At 38.7% G+C, this 14,585-nt stretch overlaps 1 protein-coding gene across 2 annotated transcripts in view; it reads right to left on the reverse strand.

Moving 5' to 3' along the window:
• Positions 1–3,597: 3,597 nt before the first annotated feature.
• Positions 3,598–14,585, reverse strand: part of lingo2 (leucine rich repeat and Ig domain containing 2) — a 291,591-nt gene continuing 280,603 nt past the window's right edge. For both annotated transcript variants that reach the window (XM_061726173.1, XM_061726174.1), the window contains one exon: positions 3,598–6,602. In XM_061726173.1, the coding sequence (XP_061582157.1) occupies positions 4,749–6,590 (1,842 nt within the window). In that variant the 5' untranslated portion in view covers positions 6,591–6,602 and the 3' untranslated portion in view covers positions 3,598–4,748. The remainder of the gene's footprint in view (positions 6,603–14,585) is intronic.

Consider the following 14,585-nt stretch of genomic DNA (forward strand, 5'->3'; position numbering starts at 1 on the left):
CACTTTCATTTCTGGTGCTTAATCTGATACCTATGATGTTTTCCAACATGACTTGAGTGTGAACTGTGATGTCGCATCTCATCCGTCTTTGAGCTCACTGTTATGTGATTAATGTCACAATTCTGCACCGGCAGGATGTTTTTGTATGAAATCTGCTTCAGTAAAGCTGGTCACGTCATGTTCCTTCATTCCTGGCTCCGATTCCTCATTCACACACATCTCTGTACAGTTGCTGAGGCCATCGCTCCGCACAGAGGCCAACGTTAAAAAACTTTCCTCAGGTTTCCTCTCATGAGAATTAGTTTATGAATTTGACTTTCACTGCACAAAAGCTTCAAAAAGAAATCCTACAGGCTCCCTGTTGTTGCATCTTTGTTTACATCCGTACACTTGATGCAATGCGTCTCTTTGTCCTCCCGTGTATGCGAGTCACTTCAAAGGGGGCACCTGTTCACGTTAGAAGTGGAGTGTGAACGTAGCCAACTTAAAGCTGGGTGTCACCAGAGGCTGTGAGACGCCTCACCAAAGCTGGTTAGTTCTTCAAATGACAACTTTCACTACCGACGCCATGTGAAATTCATACAGTCACTACTGGCTTTGACAAAAACTGTGTCTTTGACACTACTACTTTGATGTTAGTGTCATAGTGTAGCAGATCTGGAAAGGGATCAGACCTTAGAAATTGAAATCCAGTCACAAGTGGTTAGCAATAAAGACTGACTGGTCATCAAGTACTTGCAGAAAATGACCATAAAAAACTCTTGTCTTCATTTTTTTTGGCTGATCTAAATAAGCAATGTAAACATAATATCCAGTCACTTTTACATTATTTGCCTTTGACAACTTGGGCAGATGCATGGCTGTATTTTCCCTCTCTCTCTCCCTGTAATAGGAGAGATCCTGATAAAATTGTGATCCTTTTGGATGTTATATGAGGATTTTATTTTATTTTTAGGATTGAAAAGTATCAAAGTACCAGAATATTTTTCAAACATCTTTTAGTGAAACATGATTATTCAAAAGGATTAAACGTTTTGACTTGCATCTGACCTTTCAGACACCTTGCATCATTTGACTACATATGACTGAAGAAAATGAATAATGGGATTTATTGAGAATGGTTATGATGATAAGCCAGTCCCTTTTTTTTTTCCCTGTGTGACTGTTCACACATATTCCCATTTTAACAGCAACTGCATTAGTCACATTAAGCTGAGACACCCACTTGCTTTGCAGGATTATCTCACTAATTAATGTGAAAAGCGGTGGTCAAATCAATCAATATCTGACAAGAGGGGAGCAAGCAGTCACAGGATGATGGCTTTGCAGATGAAATGCAAATGCAGCAGCCCAATCAAAATGAAGCCAATTAGTATAAATAGATTCAAACAAAACCAAAAGGATTATTCAGAATGTCGCCATGGAAACACAATTTACACATTTGAAATGTATCTAGGTTACATACTGGTCTTTACGGATGTAATTCCAATCAATGTCTTTCTATATAAAGATGGATGTCAGTTGTATAATACTTGCATCATAAGGATGTTTAAATCTTTTGAGAAGGAAAAATTACCACATATTTCTCAATATGTGTTTTTTTTATTTAAATGTCTGTGATTTATACTACATAACTGGCACTTAGATAATGTTAAAATCACTATATAAGTTACACAAAACACTGCAATGTGGTTTATTTCCTATTATTCCCTGTTCACTCAGTTACTCATATTAATACACTTTATATACAGGGGATTTATGCATTGGTTTTTGTCTATTCAGTCACAATCTAGTGAACAAATCATATCAAAGTTGGGTTCAGTCTCAAGATTGAAGGCATTTAACATTTTTTTTTAACCTTGTCTGCACACATATTAATGGTTGATACCATTTAACATTTTTTAAGGCATGAACACTGTGGACGGGGGCGATATTGACCTAAAAAGTAGGACACAAGCGATATGTGACATAAAAAATTAAAAAAAAGTGAAAAAGTTGTGAGAATTTGCAAGTAACTGGTGATGATTCACACAAGCAGAAGATGTTAAAGGAGACATAGCCCTAATATATATTTTTAACTATGTGGTGGACAGTTACGGACAGTAAAAGTAGAGGGGATGCTACACATTGCCCTGTGCTAACTTTTTTGCTACCATCAAATTAAAAATGTCATATTTTCTATGAAATGATGAAACGTCTCAGTTTCCACCTCTGAAATGTTGTCTATGTTTTATTCACAGTAAAATATGAGCTTAAGAGATTTGCAGATCATTGTATTCAGTTTTTATCTACATTTTACACAATGTGCCAGCTTTTTGGGGAACTGGGCTTGTATTTGTTCATGTATTACCACGACTTATTTCATCTGCAAATGAAGAGAATCACTCTTTCAGACATTTCAGTTTAAAGTGATGCAGATAATATACATCCAAATTTTAAGATGAGCACAGATGGAAATATTTTCAGGAATTTGAAGAATATCATCATGAAAAATTAACCCAAATAAAGCTCTCTTTTCACTCTTTTAAACACTTCTTTGCTCAGTTAAAATAGTGCTTGATTTCTGTGGAATGGATTTCTGACACCTCTGGTTATGTGCGGTCAAAAAATAAACAAACATTTTTGTGGTCAGTCAAAGCTGTGCTTGTCTAACAGGTTGGGGCCTTTCGGTGGGAAGTTTTTGTCTTTCTTGTGCTTGCACGGTTTTCTCCAGGTTCTCCAGTTTACTCACACAGTCCAAAAACATGCACATCAACACGTACTGGTGATTCTAAATTGAATTGAACCAAGGTGTGAGTGTGAGTGTGTGCTTGTCCACATGTGGCCCTGCAATGGACTGATGACCTGTCCAGGGTGGACCTTGTTATTCACCTGAGGACATCTGGGACAGGCTCCAGCAGACCCTTGTGACCCTGAATAGGATGGAGCAGGTATAGAGACTGTAGATGGTAGTCCAATTAAACTTCAAATGCTTTTTATATCACTGCAACACAAATATTCACATGAACATGACAATCTGTTCATGATATCATTCCCACGTAATTGTTGGAGTGTATACATGGTTAATATTAAACATTAATCTGTAAGACTCACCAATCAAAAGTATACTCAATGAAGTCAGTTTGGCTCTTGATTTGTCTGTTTGTCATTGGCACAGATGGGAAACATACAGAACAAGTAGAATTAATCTTTTAGTGAAAGTAATTAAATAAAAACTGGGGAAAAAGCTCCAAGCCTAATGGCAGTTCAACATAGTCAACACTGTTCTGTTAATCACTTAATGCACTTGGTTCTGAAGCTAATTTAACAAACCCAGAAAATGAAACTGGAAAGAGTGTGTGTGCATGTCTCTAAATTATATTTAGCAGGCTGTCATTTACCATAATTTATCTTTATAGTCTTTGAAAAAACATGCAATTCATTATTTTATATTTTGGTCTGTCAGTTGCTGAAGATGGAAAGGAACAATCTCCTGAGGGGAACTAAGGGGAATAGCCAAAAAGAGGAAAAATATGTGTATCAGTTATGAAAATGTAAAGTTGATACAGCTTTAGAGCAGTGTATTAGTTTTACTTTATGTTGATATTTGGCCATCTATTAGCAATACATTCATACATAGTTATGTCGTTCAACGGGGCTGAAAAGGAGAAGATTTGTTACATTTTAGACATTCAGTCAGACTCATGGGTACAAATACATCTTCATTTATTTCACATCCATTTTTTTCTTAAACTTTTGAAGTTTTCACAATCTAAATGATTCAACAACAAAATGAAGAACTACCACAACAAAGTCCAAATTTCCTACTGGGAAAATGAAGCAAATGTTAGTTTGCCAACCAGCGAAGTTACACTTAAAGAAAAAAAATGGACAAAAAAGGACAAAAGGATGGTTCATGTGGGTGCTTTGACCAATACTAATGTTTGATCCTGACCAATGCTGATAGACTGATTTTTGTAAAATTCTTTTTTCATATATTTTTTACGAGTAAATACTATATTTTCATCAATATCCATGTGTCGTTGGGAGAAAAGGGACAGATAATCATCCATAGAAGCCCTTCCTGATTCAATGGAAACTTAAAGTCTGAAGAAGGTCCTTGCTGAACATTTGGGGTTATATCAATTTTGGCTAATGCATCCCATGAATATTGCTATGAATAGTGTCTCTTGAATGAATTATGTACATACATGTACATAATGAAGCATTAGGTACACATAGTACGAAACTAAAGAAACAATGGTCCATTTCTTTTTTTTTTCTTATTTTTTCAGTGAATAAGCATGGCGCAAGACTAAACAAAGTAGGTTAATAGCTTAGATACAAATTTTTACTGTACATAGTCCAGCTGAGTCTGAAGAGTCAACCTGAAACCGAGGGCTTCTTTTTGGGCATATAAACTTCAAAAAGATGATACAGGACACCTTTTCCCTTCAGGTCCTCATAGCGATAACTGTTTCCACTCCTCATCCGAGAAGTTGCCAGTTGGCAATTATGTAATAGTTCTACTCCGTTTCTCATATTTGAAACACGTAATCCAAGCATTATGTCAAGATCCAGTGATTCAAGGTACTGCTCATTGTATTATGATGCCCTAAAGATTTTCATGATTACTTTCCCTGCTGCTGTGAGAAATTCAGTTGTCCTGTTTCCAAAAGGAAAAAAAATAAGAAAGGGAAAAAAAGACACATTGTACTTTGGGCATTTTCATAATCCAGACTTGGAACTGTCTGTCTGTATAAAATAATTCACATCATTTTCATGTTAAAACGACGAGGACCAGCTTGACCCTCTGCTGAGTCAACATTTGTGCCGTTAGACTTTGACCGAGGGACATACTCAACATCGATGTTGTTTTTATGTTTTCCTTTTCCTCTGCTCCACACAAAAAGAAGCAGGAAGCAAAACAAGACCACTCCCAAAAACGTGAAACATCCCATAGCTGTTGACACTAAAATAGTTTTAAGGTCCAAACCGAGGGTTACATGGGTTGTCCCGTTGGCAGTGGTATTGTTGGGATCAACGTGGTACTGGGTTCTGTTAGCATAGAGCGATCCCAGGCTTTTCACCGCCAATGACGTCATCAGGGTGTCATTTCCTACAGAGTTGGAGGCGTGGCAAACATAGACTCCGCTGTCTTGCATCTCTGCCGACTTTATCTCCAGTGTGCCATTGTTGTGCACGATCACTCTTCCATGGCTCTTGTTTGTCAGCGTTCGTCGACGTGGGGACATCCAGGACACGCTGGGCCTGGGTGTCCCATCAGCACTGCAGCGCAGCATCGCCTGTTGGCCCTCATCCACAGTGATTGTTTGTGTTTTATTCTCACGAATTTTTGGCTTGGTGCATGTCACATAATAAGAGAGAAGAGTCTCCTTAAACTCCTTAAAAGGCTGTCCACGAATACCTTCCGGTGTGTTGCATTCAGGCTGGGAATCCCCAAAGAAGATGGAGTGCCTTTTCTGTAGGATCCACATGAGACGACAATCACACACTAATGGATTGTTGTCAATTAGAAGAACCTCCAGAGTCTCAGAAGACTGAAACACGCCCTTCTCCAGAGTATCCAGTCGGTTGTGAGAGACATTGAGGACTTTGAGACCCCGAACCCCTTGGAAAGCGTACGGTTCTATGGTGCTCAGTTGAGCTCCAGCAAGATGCAACTCTCGAAGCCGAACCAGCTCCATCAGCATACCGCCTTCAATATGCCTGATGCGATTGTGAGACAGGTTGAGGTGTGTCAGGTAGGGCAGATGCTTAAGAGCTTGGTAGGGGAATGAAGACAAGTTGGTGTTGGTTATAAACAGCGTGGTCAAGTTTAGGCCATGCAGGGTATTGGCTGGCACATGGTCCAGTGAATGCCAGTTATCAATTTCTAAATGTCGCAGCCGGAACAGCTTTTTGAATGAGTACGGATGCAAAGTGCTAATGCTGAGGTAACGTAGATGAAGACTGACCAGGTTGTGCAGGTGGGAAAGGGCCTCGGTGGGTACAACTGTAAGGTTGCATCTTTCTAAGGTTAGTGTCTCCAGGCTTATGAGTCCACTGAAAGAACGGTGAGAAATATAAACCAGATCATTGTCGCCCACTTCCAAAACCTTTAGATTATGCAAGTCCTGGAACATATAATCCAGGAGAATTACGATTTTGTTGTCACTTATATCCAGTTGGGTGAGATTTGTTAGGGCTGTGAAGACCCCCAGAGGAATGAGCTTGATACGGTTGCTCTTAAGACTGAGTGAGTGCATGTTAAACAGAGCGTTAAAAGCTCCAGGCTCAACATAGCTGATAATATTTCCACTGAGATCAAGTTCCTCAAGCCCAGGAAAAGGAGCAAAGTCATCAGGGTTGATCATTGTCAGCTTGTTCTTACTCAGGTCCAGGATCCTGGTCTCAGTTGGGATGCCATCTGGGATGCTGGGCATGCGCTTGCGGTGGCAGACAACCGCCTTGGTCTGCGCTGAGCACTCGCAGCGTGAGGGGCATCCCAAGCTGGAACCTACGAAGACAGCCACAAAGACCAATCCCAGGAATGGCTGCCAGCATGAGACGGCCGTGTGCAGCATGACTTTGCTCATACAGTCCACCATTCTGTCACGGTTCTGCAAGAAAAGAAAAAGCAAAGACAGAAAGAAAGAGTTTAGCAAGTGACTAAGAATGGACTTCAATAGCTATGTTCCTGTGGAATTAATTAACATAAAAGGACTCCGTCTAGAGACTCATCTGGACAAACATTTCCAGCAGAGTATTTGACAGTTCAAATGCATTTTGTTATTGATTTAAATGTCATTTGACAACAGATAAAATGGAGTTTGAAGCACACACAAAGCTCATTTTTGCCTTCCTGTTCCCATCTGGTAACGTTTCAAACACAAATTGAACTGCTGGGGTCCATCTCCAAGAGTTTTTTCATGTGAATTAAAGAACTCTTTCTTTTGCATCTTTTCCCACCAGGAATTGAGTCTCGCTGTCTTTTCATTTCTTTCTTCAATGAGATACTCATCAAGCCCCAACTGTGCTGGCTTAAAACACATCCCTGGTGATCATCGTCAACCAAATTCATGTGTAGTTGGAGAGAGTGCAAATGACAACTTTGGCAACACAATAAATGAGATTACTTTCTATCTTCCTTTAAAAGAAGCTCTCATAGTGTTTTGTGCAAATCTAAGACATCGATACACATCAGGATAACACAGGTTTTTCAGGCATATTTTGAAACACATTCTCTTTTTCCTTTACTTCTAAATAATAACATTCACACACAGCATCTTTGTTTCTTGGACGTAGTTATGGGAGACGTCAGTTATGAAAAATAGGCAATTCACGTAGTTCATTGACAAGTGTGGCTAACTTTAATCAACATTTTTCAACACCTCAAACAACATGCTTGTTTGAAATGAAATGCTTCTTTGCTAGTTTTTGCTGCATTTTTTTCTTTTTGGTAATGTTTGTCGTACTCAAGGGGTTTTTAATCAAACGTAGAGATTCTTTCTGTAGTAGATAAAAAAACCATACAATTTCTACCCAAATAATCAGGTTTTCTTAAAAAAAAAAGTAATGGAGCCTTTTTAAAATGATTTGAAAACAACAAAAAATAAACTCAAAGTATGCAGTTGCAAGTAGTACTCAATGTTTTAAATTGGTGCAATGCTTACATATACATAGTGCACACTATTCCCTTTCTTTTGTTGTTATGGACGTTGCTTCAAGATGAAAGGGAGAATTTGATATTTTCCTCAGGCTGCTGGCTGTGCAAACTAGCTATGGTGGGAAGGCATGACACATCCATCTATCTACAGTTACATGCAAAACTGTTTGGAAAATTAGCTATGGTTTGTCTTTATATACCAGCACAATTTACCTGAAATAAAACAATATGACCAAACTATGACATTTTTGCTTTCATTTAACAGGTTTCAAAAAATATGGAATTTATTATCTAGGAAGTACAGCTCAAAGGCAAAGTACCTCAATTTCCAGGGGCTCAAAAGTGTTTGATCAAAGTGAAAATGAACTTAAACATAAATACCTATGGGAAGATCCCAAACTAAAGCTGAAAGTCTACTTTGTTGTTGTATTTCAAATCCACCCTGGATTTGAAATACATATATACATACATACATATATATATATATATGTATATATATATATATATATATATATATATATATATATATATATATATATATATATATATATATATATATATATATATATATATATATATATATATACATACATATTAATATTTAGCCAAGGATATTGACAAGGACACTATCTGTGGCAGTTTGACATACACTTTTATTTATTTATTTTGCTGCATATTTTCAACCATAAATCAGAGGCCTCATATTTATCAATTTCTCATATCTATAAACTGTCTTTCTAGAGTTTCTAGGAAGCTCCATTCAGCATTACAATTTAAAATCCTAGTCTAAATGTTACCATATATAAAGAACTGTGACTGTCAGAAGTGTAGTTTCTTTTGCTCAAGCTTTTCATAAAGGACTCTCCTTGCCCGTCTTTGTGTTTGTGCAATACTAAACTACAGTTACATGGGTGCCTATTGGAGAAAGAGCTTGCTATTGATTTTGACAACCTGCACAATGGCTGCTGGTCCGTCCATGAACTTGAGACTGTTCCGTTCTGGTGCTGAGCGCAGAACACAAAGTGCACAGGTGGAGGGAGAGAAACACAAAGGTGGGAGGTTTGCTCAAATAAGGCAGTGAGAAACATGTTGTTGGCAATCTGATGGTACTTTTTGCATCAATGTCTACTGTGAATCCTTGCCTTTTGAAGCCTTTTTCCATCACACGTTAAATCTTGCAGCTATGTGAAACCAAAAGGGCAAATTGTTTAATCTGTCGCGTTTTTTTTGTGATTGGACTAATTAAACAGGAATTAACAGTCACACTGCAGCAGCATTGAGACACCTGACACACCAACATGTTTCTCTGGAGAGATTTTAGAGAAATTGTCACAGTTGTTGTTAATTGTGACCAGGAATGATAAAGCTACAGCATATCACCATCCATTTGCACATCATTTGTATATAAAATGGTCTTTGGACAGAAACGTCCCCCAGCAAAATGCCCATCTGCCACCTCAGTATACTCTGGATAACTGGATGGACCTTCCAAGACTAAAGGACCATCAGTGATGTTTTCTCTTTTTTCAAATCAAACTCAAACACCAAGCACTCACTATGTTTTCCACAGCTAAACGTAGTCTGGCCATTCATAGCAGTTCACTTAGTGAACCTTCTTTTTCTATCAAATGGGTCTGGAACCCAGTGTTGTGCATGAACGAGTTCAAATGAACGCGTTTATTGAACATGTTAATTTCTGTGAGAATTTGAACTGTTCAGATTATGTGAGTTTCAGCTTCACTGTTTAGGTCCAATTATAACAGAATAATCGTCCTTCTCATTTCACCAGCGGGCGGCGCACACATTTAAAATACTCCACGAGACGACGACTTCACACTACATTACCCACAATGCAGTGCACACTAGCATAGCAACGGGCACCAGCTCCATGGCAACAGCGGCTCAAGCCCGGTGCAGTCTTTACATGACCAGTGAAGAGAGTCGTTGCAGACGCAGCGTCAGCGAGCTGTCAGAGGATGATCCGCTTATCATTATCTGCAGGAATTTTACACATCGTCTCCCAAAGAGTCCGACGGTAAAAATCTAACCTTTCTGTGCAAATGATGTCCACCTGCGCTGAGAAAACAAGTCCGAACGTCTGCCTCGTCAACTTCAAATTTAAAACGTCATGTGGAGTTAAAGCATCCGTCCAGTGGGAGAAAATATCTGCAAGTCCTTAACAATCAAACAAAGTCATCAGGAAAGACCAAGAAGACCCAACAGCCCCAAACGACCCCAGTCCCCCTGCTGCACCTTCAGGGGGTTGATTTACCAGCAACAGGGAGACAAACTGATAATGGACTATATTGTTGGAGATTTACAGCCTCTGAGTGAAGTTGAAAAGCCACTAGTACAATACATGACTGTATACAGCAGGGGGCTTCAACCCTGGTCCCCGGGACCCCCGTCCTGCATGTTTTAGATGATTCCTTGCATCATCACACCTGATTCTAATTAATGGTCGTCATTAGCTTGTCATCCAGGTCTGCACAAGTCTGTTAATGACACAGTCATTTTTATCAGGGTGCTGAAGCAGGGAAATATCTAAAACATGCAGGAAGGGGGTCCTGAGGACCAGGCTTGAAGACCACTGCTATACAGTGAACAGTTTTAGGATAGGGGGATTTTCATTCGTACTTCTCACCTAAAAATATTGAAATGAACTGAATTTGAACTAGTTCAAAATGAAAATGGTGAACTATGAACGTGAACTGTTTATTTTTAAACTATGTGAACTGAACTTTGAACTAGTTCATGAGAAGTATGAACTTGCACAACACTGCTGGAACCCCTTCCACTTGCCGCCATTTCTACCGCTACAGAATGTACCAAACTAATTGCATAAGACAAGATGACTCATTCAGGAGCTTCCAAAACCAAGATGCCGACAGAATAAACATTGGATCAACAAGTCTTTTTTCCTGCAAAAACGTTTTTTTGACTGCTCGTATGCTTATCCAAGGGCATTTAGAGGCTGTTTTTTTCCTGCAGCCGTTGGTCATGCCTCCGGAAAATCTAAATTTAATCCACAGGAAACAGATTAACTCTTTGTATCATACATGTAAAGAAATAGATTGATGAGCCCAGGTAGTCTAAGCTACCAAACTATCTCAGCAACCTATGAACTTTATCTTCTCCCATAATACCCACATGGCATTTGTGTCAAAAACAAGTTGGCAAAATATTGCTCCATCTCAACAAAACATTAAAACAATCTTTAACAGTGGACACACACACAAACTGTTGAGAGCACTGCGTTTCTTGGAAACAACAAGTTCAGGTTCACCCCTTGTCACCCATTTCTGACCCAAACTAAAAACTTTGTGGTAATGAAACAGAGAGATAGACTCTAGTTCTCTTTTCCAGCATCTTCATGGGATTCCCAACAATGAGACAGCAGTTTGAACCCATTACTGTAGTTCTATCTGGAGCTATTGCTCCACTGACATTTATATATTTCTACTTAACGTTTGGCACCAAACACACTTATTTTGTTGAAATGAAATGAAAGTTATAATGAAAATAACTTAAAAAAGGTTTTGATGAAAATACCTATTTGTTTAATGACACATTTGTCTGTTTTGCCACACACCTTTCCTGTTTCCTGGGTTACCGCGGTGCAGTGGCAGAGAACATTTGTCTGTGCTCTTCAGGAGTTTGTTGCACACTTTCAGGCCATGTTTACACATAGCCGGGTATTTACAAAAATGGATATTTCCCCCTCTACGTTTTGAAAAATACCATCATTTACACGAACCTGCATGAATACGCTCTTACTGTGCTATGAGCAGCCAAACCTACAGGGGGCAGTGTAACGAGAAACATAAAGTCATGCTAGCCAATCGGAATCCTGGAAAAAACGTCAACAAATGACACGAGTAACTTCCAGTTACTTCCAAGATGAACGAGAGTCTTTGGTTTGGAGTGATAGAGAAGTGGAGTTACTTTTAAGTGTGACTTTAGAATATAAAACGAAAATATTGACGGTGGCCAAAAAAAATGTAAACACAGGTCGCACACATGACGCTGGTGACGTTTCGGGCGCTGTGTCCACCCAAACGTGCGTCCTGCCCCCCCGATCAAAGGTTATGGGGATCCTTTATTTTTTTATAATTTTATTTTTTTATATTTATAAAAACATCCCAAAATATCTGTACCGTTTCTGATTGGGTCGGCACTGCGCATCATTTTTAGACATAACAATGAACGCATACCGCAAAAGTTGTGTCTCTGCGGAGTGACCCGACGTCCCAGCAAAATGAGAAACAGAGAAAAGTGTTCAGAACAAAACCACCAGCAAACTAACAAACCAACCAACAAAGCTCAGAGTTAACAAAACGAACCAGCAATGAACAACTGGCAGCCTTTAACGCTCCATAACCTCTCCTCCTGATGAGCTGACGGGCTGCAGGTTCAGGCTCACAGCGCGACTGAAGGCTGATTTATGGTTCCGCGTTACACCAACACAGAGCCTACGGCGTAGGGTACGCGGCGACCCGCACCGTACGTGGAAATGCGGTCTTTTTTTCTGCTATTAAAACATGATTTGTAATGTGAATTTGCAACACTTAAACTACCAATAATAGTTTTTGACGTGACATCAGAGATTGTACATGCTCTCTGCGAAAGGATGAGTAGCTCCACAATGGGCGGGTGGTTTGGAGCGTCTGGGACAGTCATATCCGATCTGAGTGTTTGGAGCTGTTCAGACTGAGACGCATCTGCCCAAATGCGATATGAATGCGATATGAAACTACCTCCCGGAGGTGGTTTCGATCTGGTTTGCAAAAATCGGATCTCATGCGGTTTGCCTGCAGTCTGAACGCGGCCTAAATGTCCGTTTCCCTCTGTTTACAAGCAAACGTGAAGACGGAGTTTTTGCAAATTTCCATTTTGGCCGGAGTTTTCAGAAATGATCGTTTTTGGTGACTTTGAGCTTCGTTTTCGTGTAAACGAACGACCAAAACGCCACTGTTTTTGCTACGTGTAAACGGGGCCTCAGAGACCTCTATTGAATGATTAGCCTGAAAATGGCTTTCCACTGCGCTTTGTGCAACAATGGCTACTCAGTGGTTTACACAGATCCAAGTGCCTACATGGCACGTGTTTATTATAGAAAGCGCTTTGCTTTTGCTGGAATAACCAAATCCCTACTGCCTGGTTATCCAAAGTGGAGTCTGATCAAGAAAGTGACTGGATTTCTGAGCATGTGTTGTGTCCCTCTCACCTTTATTCAAGTGCATGATCAGTTGCACCTGCTGAAGTGCGCTCCACGTGTAGGAATGAATACTGCCAAGAAATGATCGGTGCCCAGGGGCAACTTCTTGAAATTAAATCCCCAAAACATGTTTTACATGTTTTTGAACCGTTTTCCACTGAATTAACTGGCAGCAGCTGATCACTTTCAACATTTCTTATCATGTGAAAATTTGATTGTCAAAATTCAGAAATCTGTTTCTGAGACATATTTTGGTGGGGTTTCTTTTCCACATTGAGAGAAAATGCCATTTTGAATCATACAAAACATCTTACGATATACACATGCAGCACACCAAAGAGATGGGGAAAAGCTTAGCTTTAATCCCATGAAGATCAATTCCACTCAAATAAAACACAGTTCTCATTATTAAAAGACAAGAAAGCAATGTTCCCCAGAAAACCAGAGCTTCTGGCCCAAAGCTGAGTCTTCACAGTTGCCAAGAATGTAAGGACGACAACCGCAAAACACAAATAAACAAAAAAACGTCACTTTCTACACCCAAACTTTGTTTGTTTGTTGGTGTTTTTGCATGAATTATATTCCAGTGGAAAAATTCAGCTCCATTTATGTATCTCTGTCAATTAAAATCTCTGTCAATTTAATATCATTCTTAATCTCTATTTTGTGTACGAATAGAATCTAACACAAGAAGGCAAATTGAGTTGCCGCAGAAATATTATATATATATATATATATATATATATATATATATATATATATATATATATATATATATATATATATGTATATATATATATATATATATATATATATATATATATATATATTAGGCCTGTGTTGAAAAAATCGATGTTCTGATTCTAAATCGATTCTCATATTAATTCCTATAAATCGATTCGTATGTCTAAAAATCGCCTTTAAATATGTTTAAAGGTATGAAAACATTAAAGTTTTCAGTTATAATGGCATTCATTGTCTATATTTCATTACTTTATATAATGTCTGGGGGTTACATTTGCATAAAATGCTAAAAACCAAATTCTCAAAAATTAAAAACTGAAATAGGCCGAAAATGGAAAAAATTAAAACGGAATGTGGGAAAAAATAAAACCAATTTCATACGTCCTCTGTTTGCTGCCCTGGATCTGTTTGGTAATTCTGCCACACAATGTTTCTGAAAACAGTTACATCAGCATTCTGGGAGCTGATTGGTCCTTACAGCATCATTAGCTGCCAATACTTGCTGTTGAATTTCAATATAATACTAGTATTAATATGTTGCATAACTACACAGTCATATAATTTATTCAACAGCTCAAAAAACAGTTTTAATAACACTAACCCAAATCAATATCGGAATCGAATCGAATCAAATCTTGATAATCGATTCTGAATCGATTCTTGGCATTTTAATTTTTAGAAGGGTGTGTCATTTTTCAAGCAGTGGTCTCAAAACAAGATCTCATAACAAACGGGTTATTGGAACTTAACATCTGTATAAAAACATGTTCTGACCTCAAATGAATAAGAAAAATTGTAACCCTGGGTCATTTTACAATTTTTTCCACACACATTGTGTTCAATCTCAATATTTTGAAAGTGGCAGTTGGTAAGAGTCCAATAGCAGGAATCCTGCATTGCTGGCTGATAAGACTGGACATTGAAGGTGTTTCTGCAGTGGCCCCTGACCCACATTAGTGAAGGGCTGGATCCTGA

This window comes from Cololabis saira, chromosome 7, assembly GCF_033807715.1.
Source record: "Cololabis saira isolate AMF1-May2022 chromosome 7, fColSai1.1, whole genome shotgun sequence".
Taxonomy (NCBI): domain Eukaryota; kingdom Metazoa; phylum Chordata; class Actinopteri; order Beloniformes; family Belonidae; genus Cololabis; species Cololabis saira.